This window comes from Varanus komodoensis, unplaced genomic scaffold, assembly GCF_004798865.1.
Source record: "Varanus komodoensis strain SLA01 unplaced genomic scaffold, ASM479886v1 scaffold29_3, whole genome shotgun sequence".
In the NCBI taxonomy this organism is placed as follows: Eukaryota; Metazoa; Chordata; class Lepidosauria; order Squamata; family Varanidae; genus Varanus; species Varanus komodoensis.
The window spans coordinates 1,627,086-1,643,265 of record NW_025335760.1 but is presented as its reverse complement, the minus strand read 5'-3'; the positions used below and the strand labels follow the sequence as shown (position 1 = coordinate 1,643,265).

General features: G+C 67.4%; 1 protein-coding gene across 2 annotated transcripts in view; it reads left to right on the top strand.

Moving 5' to 3' along the window:
- Positions 1-16,180, top strand: part of MARK4 (microtubule affinity regulating kinase 4) — a 25,487-nt gene that overhangs the window by 244 nt on the left and 9,063 nt on the right. For both annotated transcript variants that reach the window (XM_044435526.1, XM_044435525.1), the window contains exons 2-6: positions 11,961-12,227; positions 12,795-12,848; positions 14,265-14,313; positions 14,823-14,888; positions 15,770-15,840. In XM_044435526.1, the coding sequence (XP_044291461.1) occupies positions 11,961-12,227; positions 12,795-12,848; positions 14,265-14,313; positions 14,823-14,888; positions 15,770-15,840 (507 nt within the window). The remainder of the gene's footprint in view (positions 1-11,960; positions 12,228-12,794; positions 12,849-14,264; positions 14,314-14,822; positions 14,889-15,769; positions 15,841-16,180) is intronic.

The window sequence follows — 16,180 nt, the reverse complement described above, 5'->3', positions numbered from 1 at the left end:
GGGGAGGGGGACCCCCGCCCCGTCCCTGCGCCGGAGTGGTTTTGTGTGCCTGCCAGAGACGCGGGGTGGGGGGACCGGCTGCCGCTTCCGCTTTGCCTTCCACCATCACCGGCCATTGGAGCCAAAGACTGCGGAATGACGGGCACAGTCAGCCAGGCAGCTCCATCACCAGGCAGGCGGGAGGAGGAGGAGGAGGAGGAAGCATCATGGACGTTGCGCCCATCGATCCGCTCCCGAGCAGCCAGGCCGCCCAGGGAGGCGCTCCCCGCCGACCCGGCCCTTTTGTCTCCCTGCCCCACGCCTTTGATGGGGCTGGGAAGCCACCCCGGCTGCGGGCCAGACTCACCTGCGCTGCGAAGATGCCCGCTTGCCTTGCGGGTGGCACAGAGAGGGTCAGCCCCTGTGCGAGGCGGGCGCCAGATGGAGCGGCCCCGGGCCCTTCCGGCCTTGCTCGGTCTGTCACCCTGGGGCAGCGCTGTGCCCCGGGGCGGGGCAGGTGGGCGCCGGGCTGGGGGGGGATGGGAGGAGGAGCCCTGGCCCCCCCCCCGGTGTGCTCGCTCGCCAGGCGGGCAGCCTGCGGTCGGCGGCGGGGTGTTTGTGGGCTGCCTGGAGCGGCCACCCGTTGCCGGAAGGGTCGCCCCGGTGGCAGAGGGGCCGTGGACAGTCCTCGCCGGGCTGCTCCCTCTGGGCAGTGACTGTGCTCGTTTCTCTGCTGCGTGAGCCTCCGCCTTCCGGAGTGGGGCGGCTGGCAGCCCGTTATCAGCCAGGAGGGGCTTGAGGGGAGCCGGGGCGGGCAGGCGGGGGGCCGCAGCAGGCCGGGCTGAGGCGGCTTCTGGGAGCCGTGGACCGCTGGCCAGCTGCGCACCTTGCCTGAGGCCTGTGCACGGCAGGCCTGCTGCCCCGCCACGGATGCCCACACACGTGGCGCTCTGGGCCAGGGCCTTCCGCTCTCCCGCCCTCTTCGCTGCTGCCCAGGCCATGCTTTATCTCGCCCCCCAAGCAGCCGCAGGCACCCCAAATGTGCCAAGCGGAGCGTCTTCAGAGCTGGCGTGTGGGGAGAGTGCGTGGCTTCCCTTGTGTGGAAGGGCTCGCTGACACCCTGTTTCTCGAGGCTCGAAGAACATGCGTGCTGGGATCGCTGGGACCTGTGGGGTGCCATGAGCTGAGCCACAATCCCCCCCATGCACGCGTCCGCTGGTCGCTCCCCCCAACTCACACCGCAAAGAACAGAACCCATCAATAGCAGCTTCCCATCTGTCTCTGAATCTGTAGATGCTTCAAGTGCATCGACAGATGTGTGCATTCTGCACCTATGTGAAACGGTTGCACAAGGACAGCTCTTTGGCATCGTGGCTGTTTTTGCTTCCAGGAGATTGTTTTGAAAAGGGCAAGTTTCTAGCCCATATGTTTGCAGGGAAGCTCAGGAATACAGGCAGGATGCGAAAGCTCAGGAGCTGGAGGTTTGAAATGCAGGGTTCGGGCCGCCCGTTTCACAGCCCTTGTGACAGTGCGCAACCTTTACAGATCGGAAGTGCTGGCTGAGCGGGAGAAGGCACCCGAGGTAACTCTGCCTTTGTTGCCACAGATTCTCATTCCGGTCATGGACGCAGCGTGTGCGGGCGCCTCGTCCCCCGCGGTGCCCTTGCCGCGTTCCGCTTGACGGTGCCTCAGGTCAGGCCCTGCCTTGCCAGGTGGCCTTGAACAAGCCCCCCCTCCCCCCCCCGCGTGTAAAAGTGCGAAGCGCAGCGGCCGGCCGGCCTGATGGCAGGGTCGATCGCACCGGCTCTGGAGCAGCCACAGTGCCTTGATCGGCAGTCCGTGGACACGCCTGCGGTCCCAGTTGTGCTTCTCACAACAGAGGGAGGGAGGGAGGGAGGGCGCCTCCTTCGGCTTCTCAGACATTCCTTGCGAAATCCCCGCCGCCAGCTGCATCATCCCCCCCTCCGCTTGCTTACGAACGAAGGAACCGTGCTCACCTGGGCCGGTGAGAGCGGCTTCCCGTCTGGGCCGCGCAGGCTCGCCTCTGCTGCCGCCCCAGGCGTTGCTCCATCTCCCGCCCCACCCTGCACTGCCGCTCCCCTCGAAGAGGCTTCCCTGCGAGCTGGAGCATGTGGCAGGCACCGCTGTGTTTCCATGGAAGCGCGGGCCTCGCCGGGCGGCCACGCGGGCCTTGCCCCGGCACCCGTTCTCAGAGCCAGCAGCGCTCGAACTTGCCGAGCAACAAGGGAGAGGGTGCCTCTGAGCATGTGCTGAGCGTCCCCCCCTCCCACCACTGAGCAGCCATGGTCTCTCCCCGTTCACTTGGGCTTGGGAGTTACTGAAATACTTTCTGGGCAGGCACAACCTGGCACCTTTCGTGTCGAGAGCGCCGGTCCGTGAGCACGGCCTGCGGATCGGGCGGCGTGTGCGCCCGCCCTCTCTCTCGTGGGCTGAGCCCGACGCCCGGGCACGGTGGAGCCTCACGGCTGCCTCTGCACCAGAAGGGCTGTTTTGGGGCAGACGCTCCGCCCTGTGCCGTGCACTTTGCAGGGCGCGTGACGTGGCTGGAGTGGACGGGCCCCGGGGAGGCGGAGCGCCGGGATGCCCCCTCCGCACGGCCCCTGGAGGCCGTCGTAGCACCAGCCCCATGTCTCCATGGATGTCCGAAGGGATGCACGGGGGGTGCCGTGGCGGGGCCTCCTGCAGCGCGTTCCCACCTGCGCATGTTCTTCTCCCCCCAGAGCGAACCTCCGACGGGCCACAGTGCCAGGAACTGCTGGGACACGGCCGAGGGGCCTGTGGGTCACAGAGCTGGAGAGCGTTGCGACTCCCAGCTGCCCCGGGCAGCACAGTCCGCGGCCCAGTAAGCTGAGAGCTGTGCTCTCGGGTTTCACCATCTGAGAGGCACCAAGCTGGGGCGAGTCACTCTAGACGTGGCACACCGGGGGCCTCGGAGGCCCTCTTGCACCGTGGAAGGAGCGGGGCAGGCGCAGTCCGCATCCTCGTGACTTCCTCACTGCGCGAAGCCCCCCCGCCCCGTTGGCCAGAAGGCCTAAGCATGCCAGCCGCGTGGCCCCCTGCCCAGGCCGGGCCGGGGGCCGGGGCCTTCTCGTGGTGCCCCTGCGTGCAGCCCTCTCGCATGGCACGCAGGGGCACTTCCCCAGCACCCTGCTCCTTCCCCAGGGCGCCTGACCCGCCCCTGACCTGCCGGGATGCTCCCTTTGACCTGCTTTACGGGGTGGTTGCTGAGATAATGGCTGCCACATCCCACACATCCGCCCGGAGAGCATCCGTGCCCGCGGATGGCCTCTGAAGGGCTTCCCGGGCGTGGCTGGGCTCCCTCGCCCGCGGCCAGCGGGGAGGTCTCTCTGCCACGTCCGGTCGGTGCTTGCAGGCTCCCCGCTGCATGGAGAGGCCCAACCGCCCTACCGGTTTCCCTAGCCACGGCAGGGCTGGCCGGCTGGCTGGTTGGGTGGCCTCCTTCAGTGTTGTCTTGAGGGATGAGGTGGCAGGGCAGGGCAGGGCCGCTTCCTGGCTTCCTCCTTTGTTTTTGCTGATCTCCTCGAGCGAGCGAGAGGGTGATCACATTCCAGAGGTAGCTTCCGAGGAGCAAGGTGCTGGCGGAAGGTCTTGTGGGATCTCCTCTGCTGGGCTTCTGCCGGAGATCTCGTTCCGTGAGGTGTCGTTGGCACTTGGTGCGGAAGCAAACTGGATCGTGCCCTGCGGAGGAGATCCAGTTCTCGGCATCGAAAGGATGTGACTGTCAGGGTCAGTGTTTTCTTCTCGATTCCTTCTTGAGCCCCTGGAGTGCCGCTTGCCGGGGCCGCCTGCCCTTGAGCGACAGCGCTGTCAGATGGCGCGGCTTTATCGAGCCGCCTCTGATCAGAGGGAGCGCTTTCAGCCCGTGTGCTGCTGGGAACTTTTCATTGGGAAGGAGCAGTGTGTGGTTATAGAAAGAGGTCGGTCGGTCGGTCGGTCGGTCGGTCTGTCTGTCAGTCCTCAGCAGCTCAGAGCGTTTCAAACTGCTGTTGCTTCGTGGCTGAGGGCAAGGGCACCTCGTCCGGGTCTAGAAGTCGTCCTTTCTGGGAGCCACTGAGGTTACTGGCTCACCCCGTGGGGCTCGGTAAAGAGGCCAGGATGGCTCTGCCCCCTGGTCACTGCGTTCAGACACCCCAGTAGCTCACACTCGGAGGCTGAGCTCTGGTCGAGCCTCGGCTGTTGCAACATGGGATGTCGTGTTCTCCGAACCACAAGCCACCCATGGTTCGTAACGCAACAACAGGTCTGGGGTTCTCTTCCTGGGTTGTTTGTGATTTAATGAACCATGGTTTCTTCGCATGGCTGGGTTCAGGCAACCCAGGATTCCATGATCCCCCACAGGTCTGGGGCAACCCAGAGCTGAGTGTTGCCTGAACCCAGCCTTCCCTGAAGCGTTGTGTATGTGCTGAATATGCCTTTAACCGGCCCAATGTTGCCCGTTTCTTGTACATTCTCGTGTCCGTCGAGTGTGCCACGGGGCGCATTTCATTCCCAGCCCGGTAGCTGATGTTGTGGTGGAGAGCTTTGCTTACAAGGCCGAGGGCTGTGGCCGCGAGAGTGCTTGCGTGGGGCTGGGCGGAGGGCTTGTGGGGCCCATCAGGAAACAGGTGCCTGGGCTTTGCCGGAGGGCTGCTGTGCACCTTCCCTTTCTGGGCCCCTCTGCCGGGACTCTGCAGCCTTTCGGCGAAACTTTCTGGTATTCTGTCTCCAGAGGACGGGGTACGAAACAGCCGTTTGGAGCTGCCCCTGGGTGAGGCTGAGAGCAGCTCCCGGGGGCCTCTTGGCTTTCATGCGCCTTCGCCGGCGGTGCCAGCCGTGCGCAGAGATCCACCTGCACAGTGGAGCACCTGGTGGGTGCCAGCCTTGGCCCTTCCCCAGGTAGGGGAGCCTGGCCTCTGCAGCCCCACGAGCCTCGCTGCGTAGGGCCCACGTGGCTGGGTGTCCGTGGCAAGGCTCACTGAGAGGAGCGCGCCCCCTCGGCCTCTCCCGGCCTCCCTCTTGGGCCGCTTTTGGAGTGCCGCTTTCCGGTGTGGGGCACTAAAAGGTGAGGCGCACTTCTGCGATGCGGGCAGCTTCAGTCAACGGTGCTACGGGGCGCTCCGCAGACCTAGAGAGCCCCACCGGGCGCGGTTGCTGAGAGGTGGGGGGAGCCTCATGCTGCGTGCTGGATGCGGCCCCCCGTGCTGGGGCTGGGAGGTTGGCAGTGGGGGAGTGGGGAAGGCCCCGTCCCTGCAGTGCCAGCTCCGGGTGTGGGAGGGCAAGCCTGCGCTGCCCCCCAGGAGCCAACCCCCTCGCCATTCCTAACCCTTTCCAGGGCCCCCACCTCTTCCCATCTGCTCAACGCTGCCCTGTCGGTCGGTGGGTCGGTCGGTGGGTCTCCTTGCGAGGCCGGCACGGCGAGGCGCCGTCTTGACATCGCGCCTTGGCGAAGTGGGCTTCGCACGCTTTGCTTCTGCATCTTCCATGCAGCTCCGCGCCGCATGCGCCCGCGTGCCCGCGCATGGTACCCCGGCCCCACCTGTGGTTCCTTCCCGGCAGGCAGCGCTGCGCCCGGCGCATTATCGATGCATGCGGGGGGGCGCGTTTGGCCTGCGCCCTCCCCCAGCCCTGCCTCGCCAGCCTGACAGGCAGCTCTCCTTGACATCCCACAATGCACCGAGGCATTCCTGAATGGCCTCCCGTGGGAACATAAAGCGGGCTTGTGCGAAAGGCCGGCTCTGGGCGGGCAGGCGCTTTCCCAGCCCGCTCCCCTCCTGCGCTCCGGGAGGCGGGAAAGCCAATCCGCCAGGATGTGCTTCGCTTTCGGGAGGGCGAGCGGCAAGCGGCCACCTGCTGCCACCACGGAAGCGCCTCTGCCGGACGGAGGCGCCTCCCGGTTTTGCATCCCCGGAAGGGGGGTCCCTGCAGTGCGTGCTTCCCAGCCGGAGCTGCCTGCTCGGGCTCCTCTGAGCACCTGCCCCCAGCCCCACAGCGTGCACCCCTCTCCCCGTGAGTTGCACCCCGAGGTGTGGGCTCTGGAGTGCGTCTCCGCGTGTGTGAGGGTCATGCTGGGGTGGGGCGGGGGCTCCAGGGAGGAAAGTTGGCCTGGGTGCCGAAGGGGGCTGCGGGCAGCACGGGGCTTGGGCCGAGGGGGGCGCCTCGGGGAGGGGGGCGCAAACATGGCGACTGGGGGGCGCCAAATCCGCACGCAGGGCTTGCTTCTGCTGCAGCCTGGCTAAGCCCCCCCCCCCACTCATCCTTTTGGGGCTGGGAGCCGGTCAGTGTGGCGGTTCTCGGATGGCAGGCAAAGTCCCCTCCCCTCCCCCATTTCGTTCTCACAACAGTCCTGTGCGGTGGGCTAGCCTCACTCGGGGTCGCCCAGCAAGCTCCACTGCCTCTTGCTGTCCGGACCGGACCGGGGCTGTGGGCAGCCTTCGCGTCCCCCGTGACCTCGCTCAGCCGCCTCCTAGCGCCATCCAGAGTGGCGGCCGTCCGGCCCTTCTCCGCTCCTCTTCTCTTCCACGCTGCGCTTCATGGAGGTGTCCCTGATCATCTGGAAATGGCGCTCACTCGTGGCTGCGAGCAGGGACTGGGGAATGGAGAGGGGGACTGGGAGGGGGCCTGGCCGGCCTTCTTGGCCCCTGCCCCCCCGGCCCCTTGCGGACGAGCCGCTTCCCTCCATATGCATCCTCCAGCCGCTGCCCGTGCACAGTCCTGGGTAGCCGGAAGGGCCTCCAAGGGACGCTCAGGACAGGTGAGCTGCGGGACGGCTGAGCCGCTGCGTGGCCGTGCGTGGCCGAGCGATGCCTGCCTGCCCTGCCAAAGTAGCCCTTTCCGCAGCAGCGCCACTCCGAAATTGCCTCTGCTGCCCCGGCCCACGCAGGGCATGTCCGAAGTCACAAGGGCGGCGAGTGACGGAGCGATGGTGCGCAGCCGCCTGGCCGGGAAGCCCTCGCGGCTGGTGGGAAGCGGCCTCCGGCGGCCCTCCTGCTCTGTGACCGAGGTTCCGGCGAGCCCCCCGGCCAGTGGCCCGTTCCCAGCCCAGGTGGGTGGCCGCCCTGCCTTGCCCCCAGGGGCCTCGATTCCGCCTTTGGTGCATTGGACTCACGGATGGGGAAGGACTTCTGTCCCCTGAGCACTGGGGCCTCTGCAGGGGAGCGAAGGATATCGCGAGTGGGGGGGGGGGCCCTGACAGGTGGCGGGTCCCGTCTGTGGGGCCTCTGAGCCCGTGTGTGCAGAACCCCCTTCCAGCCGAGGGCCAATGAATTCCCGCCAAAGCCCTCCAGAGCTGTGCGGGGTCCGTCCGAAGGGTGCCGTGGGGGCGCCGGAGCAGAATGAGGCCTATTTGAGCTAATTGGAAGCATAACAAACTCTTGCCCCCACCCTGCCCTCGCTGGCCCTAAACGCTTCCTCTGGGTTTTCTGGCCCATTTGGGGCTGGGGGAAGTGAATGCAGCACCGAATCGGTATGCCTGGGTGGGGAGAGAGCAAGGCAAGTGGGGCAGGGCGTGAGCCTGCCCCCCAGGTCCCCTGGATGGGGCTGGCCGCTGGCCCTCGGGGTGGCCCACCTCGGGGTGCTGCATCTGGTGGGCCTTTCTGCCGAGGAAGAGCCGGCCGAGATGGCTCCGGCCAACTTGGGCAACCTCCCAGGAGGCGCCCCGCTGGTGCCCTGCAGGCTGCAGCTGGCCCGGTAGAGCGCGGCAGGCCGAGGGGCCGAGAGACCCCATGCGGCTGCAGAGCGCGAGGCTTTGGGTGCCGCCCGTCTCCCTCCCTGCTCCACGTCCATCTCCTCCGCCGCGCACAGAGAAAGCAGCTTCTGAGGCAGAAAAATGCGCCTCCCGGCGCTCACGCTGGGAAGAAATGGGGCAGAAAAGCGTCCCTTTCTGTGTGCAGAGCGAGGCCGAGGGATCCCGAGCGCCGGGGTGTCCGGCCCTCGAGCCGTGGGCAGTGTGCAGGCGGTCTGGGGTCCGGAGGCTGCCGCACGGCTGCGCCCCTCGAAGGGCTCCCCGGACCCATTTGCTTTCCAAGGTTCTCCTTGGCGGCCCCCTTTGCGCCGCACACGTCCAAATATACAGCAGGAGCGGGAAGGCGTTATGCACTGCGGCTCATAATCCCTTCCTGCTGGCTGGGGCTGCTGGGATATGTAGTCCAAAACACCTAGAGGACACCAGTTGTAAAGTCTCGCGTGTATCTGGGTAGTGCTTTACTGCAGCCTTCTCTGTCCTGGTGTGCTGGACTGCAGCTCCTATCATCCTCATCCCGTGCAGCCAGGGCATCTGTGCGATGGCAGGCTGGTGTCAGCCTCTGCGGGAGGGGGGGCTCGGCACTTTGAGCGGTGCCCCCACCTGCTGGGCTGCCGGTTGAAAATGGGTGTGTTTGTGCCGCGCGTTTGAGCCGAGCCTCGTTGAGTTTCTGCCAGCCCTCGTATCACCGCCGTGTCTGGCAGCGTGGCTGCAGCGCCCTCTCAACCGCAGCGCGAAGACCTGCCTCTCCCTCCGTTCGGGTCAGGCGGGTCCCTGGCCTTCCCCGCCGTCCTGCTCCCTTTTCCTTCCCTGGGTTCCTCGTTTGGGATCAGGGCCGTTCCGACCTAATCGCGGAGCGTTGTGCAAGGCAGCTCGGCTCCTCGGCAAAACAGGCATGCCCTCAGCTGCTTGTGACCTACCTGGCTAAATCTGGGGAGCTGCTACGTGCGCTTTCCACTTGCCCTTCTCCTCTTCCTCCTCCTCCTCCTCCTCCTCCCCCGCAGCGGCTCGCCACACATACACTGAGCAGGTGAAGCTGTGGCTGTCGCTTGACCTGAAGCAGGTAGGAAAACCTCCGCCTGCACTTCCAGCCTGCCTGGCCCGCGGCTGGCGGAGGTGCAGGCAGGGCACCTGGACGGCAGGTGTGTGGAGCACAAGGCCGTTGGAGGGTCTGGCCGCGCGCTGTCTCTCCTCGCCAGCTGCCGGAGCTCCCCCGGGCTCGCCGAGGCCGCCTTCGAAGGGGCTTTGGCAAGGCAGTGGCCGAGGCAAACCAGCCCGGTTTGAGCAAGGGGCGGGCAGCACTGGCCGAGCGCAGAGCCCCAGGCCATAGGTGCCGGGCTCTCCGTGGCTGGGGCGGATCCCGCACGGAGGAGACGTCCCTCCGCAAGCGTTGGGGGAGGCAGCCCCCAGGACAAGGCGGTTTTCCTCTCCGGGGGCTGCTCCTGTTTGTGCCAGCCTCTCCGCTCACCTTGACAGCAGCCGGGACGGCCTTTCCTGGAGGGCCCCGGGCCCATCCCAGCGGGCCGTCAGCTCTGCCTGCCCTGATTACGCTCGGTCGTGCTGGTTGTCGGTTCTGCCTTTATTGACTTGTGAGGCTTGTGGGGGTCATGGCTCGGGCTGAGCAGCGTCTCCCCACTAGCAGCCAGGCGGGCGCTCCGTGCCCCGAGTGAAGAGCCCTCGCATCGAGCGTGGGCTTCCAAGCACCGCCAGAGGAAACCATGTTTGCTTTTCCAAGCCCAGCTCAGGGAGGGCTGGGGGTGCTTAGGCCCTGCTTTCCGGGGGGGGGGGCATGAGGCGGGGAGATGGCTGGGTGCCTGCAGGCGCAAATTGCTCTCCGGGAGGCTCCAAGGAGAGGGGCCATGCTGCCAGGTCTCCCAGTCAGACTCGGAAGCGGAAACTGCAGTGCTCTGCTCGGCCCCGCTGTGGCTGCACCGTTCCGGAACCTGCTCCGAACCCCGTCCTCCCAGAGAGCCCCCTCCTTGTGGGATGGGCACCCGCCTGCTCTCCTTCCGGTGTTTATGCCGGGACCAGCTCCACCCCGCAGTGGCTGCTTTTCAGGTCGGGCTTCATACCGGCCCGCTCTCTCGTCAGTCAGTGTGGGGAGGAGCTGGGCGTGTCCGTGGGCCAGGCACGGAACCGGCTCGAGGAGGCTTCTGGCCCCGGGTGGGCCCAACCAAGCGACGCAAGGCCATGCCTTGCAGGCTCCATGGTCGGCACCGGGGATGGGGGGAGGGCAGGGGCCCAGTCCAGCTCTTGGGGCTCCCGTGACCCTGGCTGTGGTGCAGCGGAGGGACCCAGAATTTCATTTTCGTGGCTCAGCTGCGCAGAACTCCGGAGGTCGTGGCGCCCACCGCTCTAGATGGCATTACAAAGCCAAGAGCGATGCCCTGCTGGTTCTAAGCCTGCACTCGGAGTTAATTCCTTTTCCTCCCCTGCCTAACCCCCGCTGTCCTCTCCCCTGTGCAGAATGGCTGCCTGGAAGCTGTTTGGGGCAGAGGCCTGCCCAATGCCATGTGCCCAGGAATGCTGCTGCTGTAATGACGCTGAGCATTCAGATGTGGGTCACCAAGCAGAGGCAGGCGCTTCCAGCGGCCCCTTTTCCCCATCCCTGTCGGCGCGTTTCCGGCATCCAGCAGGCTGGCCGCCCTGGGAGCGAAGGAGGGGCATGAGCCAGACCCGGTGGATCAGCCGTTTCCCGGCCGGTGCCGCCAGATGTGTGGAAGCCCGGGTCGTGTCGTCTTCACCTGCAGTCCCGGCACCTGGAGGGCCCTGGCTGGCACGGGGGGCAGGAGACTGCGGTCCCGACCAGCCAGACGGCTCTGTGCGGAAGTGCCGGGTTCCCTGTGGGAGTTTGGCGGTTGGTCCCTGGAGAGGTTGGTCAGGCCTTTGCGTGTGAGTCTCCCCATGCGTGGTGGCCTGGCCGTGCTTGAGCTCCCTCCCGCCCCCCCCGCCCCCCCGCCCCCCGTCGTGCGTTTGGAGCTGCGGGCCAAGTCCCGCCTTCGGCTGCGCACAGTCCAGCGAGGGGCCGCAGCCCGCCTGCCGCGGAGGCTCCTGGCCCAGGGCATCCTCCAGGCCCGGGCCCAGCTGGGGGGGCGCCCTGGGCCACCCTGCCGCGGCCACTGCTGCTGCGGCTGCTTCCCTCCATCCCGTAATCCCCTTGGGCTAAAGCTCCTTTGCACCTAAGCTCGTTAAGGCAACCAGCCTCCTCGGGAATGTTCTGGGACAGGGAGCCTCTGTCAGCCCTGCGCAGAAGGCGCCCCACCCTGCTCAGCCCGGACCCAGGCCGGGCAGCCCCCTGCTCCCTCCTCTGCCGCTGGGCTGCCACCCCCGGCTGGCCAGCCAGCGGGCTAGGAGGCCCTGCCGCCTCTGGCCACTGCTCCACAGTGCGCCTGGCCTGAGCCAGGGCTGGCCAGGAATGATAGGCACTGCAGTCCAGCCCCTCTGGAGGGCGCCAGGTTGGGGAAGGCTGGTCTGTGGCTCGTGGCCACTCGCCTCTGCCCATAATCCCTCCCGCTCCCAGGAATGATGTGTGGAGTCCTGGGCTCCCTCGACGCGCCACCCCGGCTCCCTCTGGGGACCGTGGCTCGCGCCTGCCGCTGCACGTCTGGTTGGAGCCAGGCCGCCCCGCTCAGCCGGGACAGGTGCAGTGGGAAGGGCCCGCACCGTGGGGTCTCTCTGTGTGCGTATTCTCCCCGCTTGGTACTCCTCCTAGTGCTTGGCGTGGGAAGGCAGGGGGCTGCCTGCCGCGAGGAACAGGGCAGTGCCCAGAACTGATTGTGCAGTACAGAATATAGTAATTAGGATGTTCTGGTGCTCTGTTTAACTCTGGGTGGTGGCATTTTAAAAAAAAATAAAGCTGTTTTGAAGAACAGGGCTTGGGTACCTTATTTATTGATTGGCTTATTCAGCAAGGCATGCAGCGCGCCACATCCGAGAAGATGTGTGTCCGAGGTTCACAGAAGCCCTTTAAAATATCCAGTTCTCAATGCACAAACGATCCGTTAATATGTTCGCTGCATTCAGAACCGGAGCAAAAAGCTCCGTGCTTGCGAAGCAGCCCAGCCGGATGGCCCACGGCTCACGGACGACCCACGGCTCAGGGGAGGAGGGGGGCGAGAGGTGGGTTTCAACAGGCACGGAACGGGTGGGGGGGCGAAGAAGCAGCCCCCGCTTTGGTCGTGCGTCTGGCCGCCCCCAACCCTCTCCTCTCCACCCCCCACAGCACCAGCGCTGCCCCGTGGTGACGCTCGACCCGGCGCCCATCCCGGTGACGCCGCCGCTGTCCCCGCAGCCCTCCACCCTGGCCAGCAGCCGCTCGGAAAAGGGCTCCTCATGGTCCAGCCGCTCGCTGGGCGCCCGCTGCCGCAACTCCATCGCCTCCTGTGCCGACGAGCAGCCGCACATCGGCAACTACCGGCTCCTCAAGACCATCGGCAAGGGCAACTTTGCCAAGGTGAAGCTGGCGCGGCACATCCTCACCGGCCGAGAGGTGAGCAGGCGGCGCGCTCGGCTCGGGGGCACGTGCCGCATCGGTTGGGAGAAGCGGGGCCGAGGGGCCGGCGGCAGAGGCTGCGTGAGCGCCGCGTGGGGTGGGCAGGGGGCAGCCGGCAGGAGCTGTTCCACCCTCTCCCAAGAGCCGGGCTTCTCTGTCGCCGCCGAGTGGAGGAGGAGGCCCTTTGCCCGCAGAAGGGGCTAAGGGACCCCCGTGCCACCGTCACACGGGCGATGCAGAGCCCCCTGTTCCGCCTGGAGGGCTCAGTGCCGCTGGGGAGCGGGGCCCTTCCCTCCGGGGCCACTCGGCCCCAGGCACACTGCGGAGGGCGCATGGCTCGGGTGGGACACATGCCCGCGCGCACGAGTCCCTGGGCAGGAGGCTCTTGGGGGGGGACGGAGGGGGGGAGGGCGCTGTGGCGCGTCGGCACTGCCCAGGCCAGGCTGGCTGTCCCGTGGGGCTGACTCCGTGGCAGGCTCCTTCGGGGCAGCCAGGGAGGGAACGTCGCTTCCCCCACCCTGCCTTAAACCACGGGAGCGAAAATCGGCATCGCATCTCTCCAAGGTGGCGATCAAGATAATTGACAAGACGCAGCTGAACCCCACAAGCCTGCAGAAGGTGAGTCCGTGTGGGGCCGCCTGGCCTGGCCGTGGGGGGCCGTGCCGCCCGTGTTTTGCCCCCAGCAGAGGGAGCGGTGGCAGACTGGTCTGTGCAGTGGGGGGGCCCCCTTGGATCGCGGGGGTGCACCTGCGGATCAGGCCCTGGAGGTCCGAGGTGGTCCGGGGCAGGGGGCCGCTCTGCCTGCGGGGGGGGGCCAAGTCAGGCCCAGCGGGCACCCGTTTCTCAGGAACGGCTGGCTGGCGAGGGTCCGGGGAAGCCCGACTCTGCTCAGAGCCCGACGGGCTGCCACGGGCCAGAGCTGGGCTGCCTTCCCCAGCAGGGAGTGCCTAGCTCTGTGGGACTGCAATGCCCATCTTCCTGGACAGGAGCTCTCGAGGCTGGCATCCGCCCACAGCACCGGCAGAGTTCCACAGTGCTTCTGATTTTGGGGGGGGGGGGCAGGGGGCGCATCTTGCCACTTCCCTCGGCCGTCTGCCCCTGGCTTTCCACAGAGGGGGGGCTACAGGCAGTCTCCCCCCCCCCCCCCCCTTCCCCCCCGGGCCCCGGGGGGGGGGGGGGGGGGGGAAGGGGGCTTTTTCCCCCCCCCCCCCACTGCCAGCCCCTTCCCTAATTAGCGCCTGGAGTCCAGGTTGGTCGCCGTGGCAACGGCGGCTCTTTCTAGCGTCTCGCTGGGGGGGGGCAGGGGGCAGCTAATTAGCAGCCGGATTTTCCAGGCCAAATGAGCGTGAGGGGAGGGGGCGGGCAGCAGGAGGGGGCCCTGCCTGCAGGAACGGATGTCGATGGCTGCCCCCTTCAAAGGGCTCGTTCCCCTGGCAGGGAACTCCATGCCCGGGGGGGGGCAACCCCCCGTCCCACTTTTGAGCCTGGACTGGCCCCCCGGTGTCCCTGCACAGCGGAGGGGGGCGCATCTCAGTCCCAGCCCCACGTGCTTGTCTCCCCCCTGAAGCTGGCCTCCACCGCCGTCACCAGGCAGGGTGCTGCTTGTACCCAGAAGTGCAGCACGATCCTGAAATAAGGGGGGGAATTTAAGGAGCCGTTTAAGGAGCACTTAGCATCCGTCTCCGCCTCGCCCACTCGGTACTTTCAGCCCTGGCTTCAAGTCTTACTACTGACAAAAGGGCCTCTGAACATGTGCAGAGTGCTTTCTTGCCGTGGCGGCTTCGGCATGGTTCCCAGGATTGGCGGGAAGCCACGGAGCCGCCGCCTCTCTCGGCGATGCCCCTCCGGCATGGAGCGCTTCCCTCCGCGGACACGGCCCTGCAAGGTGCCCCGTGGGGGGCGGGGAGGCTGCCCCCGAGGGCTGTGGCAGCGGGAGGAGGGCCGGGCACGCATCGTGCCATTTGGGGGCAGGGGAGGGGGGCGGCCCGGCCCCTGCGGGGCGGCTGATCCGTGTTGCTGGCTTGCCTCTTGCAGCTCTTCCGGGAAGTCAGGATCATGAAGGGTCTTAATCACCCCAACATTGGTAAGTGGGCAGGAGCCGGGGGGGGGCAGCGCGCGGGCCGGGGGGGCGCCAGGGACATCCCACCCCACGCCTACTTCCCGGCGTGGACGTGGGCCTTGGCCCGACCCTCTCGCTCCGCAGCACCTTCCCTCGCGTGCTGGGAAGGCCGGCTCCCAGCCGGTGGCCGGCCCGCTGGGAACGATGGGCACCGTGGTGCAGGCCCGCAGGACGGGGGCCGCTGAGGTGCAGCCTCACTTCCCCGAGGGGGGCCCTCTCTGCCACCCCGTAGCCATGCTGGCTGGCATGAGGGGAACTGTAGTCCAGGCCCCCGGCGGAGGCTGGCGCTGTGGCCTGCCGGGGCTGGAGAGACCCGGCCCTGTGCCGCCCCTCGGCCTCAGGAGGGTTTCCTCCATGTCTGTCCCCCCGAAAACCCGCGGGGCAGATTCTGAGCTGGATCGCTGCGAGGCGCGAAGGCTTCTCGGGGCGCCGCTGCTGAGGAAGCTGAGGGGGCCCCCCTTTCTTCCCTGCAGTCAAGCTCTTCGAGGTGATCGAGACGGAGAAGACGCTGTACCTGGTGATGGAATACGCCAGTGCTGGTGAGCCCGCTGCCCGTCGCACCCCCCCCCCGCGTCCGCTGGCATTGCTGGGGGTGGGCAGCCGCTGGTCCCCGTCCCCATCCCCCCCCCCCCGGTTCGGAGGGATGCGGCTCCTTCCCCCCTGCGCCGCCTCCTCTCCCGCTGCTGCAGCCTCGTTCGTCTGGAGCTGCTAAAATTACTCCCCCCGACTTAAAATATCCCTGGCTCTCCACCCCCACGGCGCTGCCTTCCTGGCGGCTGAGCTCTGGGCGACAGCCTGCTGGTGGCAGCCGGCACGGCACGGCACGGGGAAGGACCCCTCGTGTGCCCCCCACAGAGGGGCCGGGGCAGCCGCAGCCTGCTTTGCCCTGCCCGGTTGCTGTCTGAAGCCCTCGCCTCGGAAGCAGCTGCCCGGGCGCCCGTGGCCGTGCGGAGCCGGTGCCCGATCCACCCGTTGCCCAGAGATCGGGGTGGTGGAGCAGAAGACGGAGGCTCCCGAGGGGGCCCTGTGCTCGTCCGCCCTCGGGGGTCTCCATCCTCTCCCGCTATCCCCCTCCCGGTCCTCTCTCGCTCACACCGCTGTGTGCGGACATCTCTGCTCGAAAAGCAGCGAATCTGCCTTCTGCCGCCACACTCGGGTCCGAAGGCCTGAAGTTGCCCTGGAGGCCCCGAGACAGTTCGGCCCTGGGGCCCGATCGGGAAGCGCCGTGCGCCACGGCCTGTCGCGATGGGGCTCGGGCAGGTCGGCCTGCTGGGATCGAGCCTCTCAGCGGCGCGCCCGGCCCCCCGCCCCGTGCTCTGCGGTGGCGCCAGGGCCTGCCTCCCCTTGCCCCGTGGCCAGGCCACCCATGGACCCAGTCTCATCCATCCGTCCGTCCTTCCTTCCTCCCCCCCCCCCGCAGGAGAAGTCTTTGATTACCTCGTTTCCCATGGGCGCATGAAGGAGAAGGAAGCACGGGCCAAGTTCAGACAGGTGGGGCAGGAGACGTGGGACCGAGCCCCCGAGCCCGGGGGCTCCCAGCACAAGGTGGAGGGGTTGTGTGTGACAGGAGCTGGTCCTCGCCGCCCCTTCAGAGAAGTCCGGGGGGTCTCGTGGGGGGAACATGGGCAGCTGACATTTGCCCTGTGGAGACTCCCGGCAGCTCCCCGTGGCCTCGCATGGCCAGCGATTGATTTCCCCAGCTGCCCCGGGAGATGCGCATCGATCCCTTTGTCCTGGACCCAGGTGCCTCGTGCTGCTCCTGGCCAGGGGGAGGTGTGCCCCCCGCTGGGGCTGGGGCTGGGGCTGGGGCTGGGGCTGGGGCTGGGGCTGG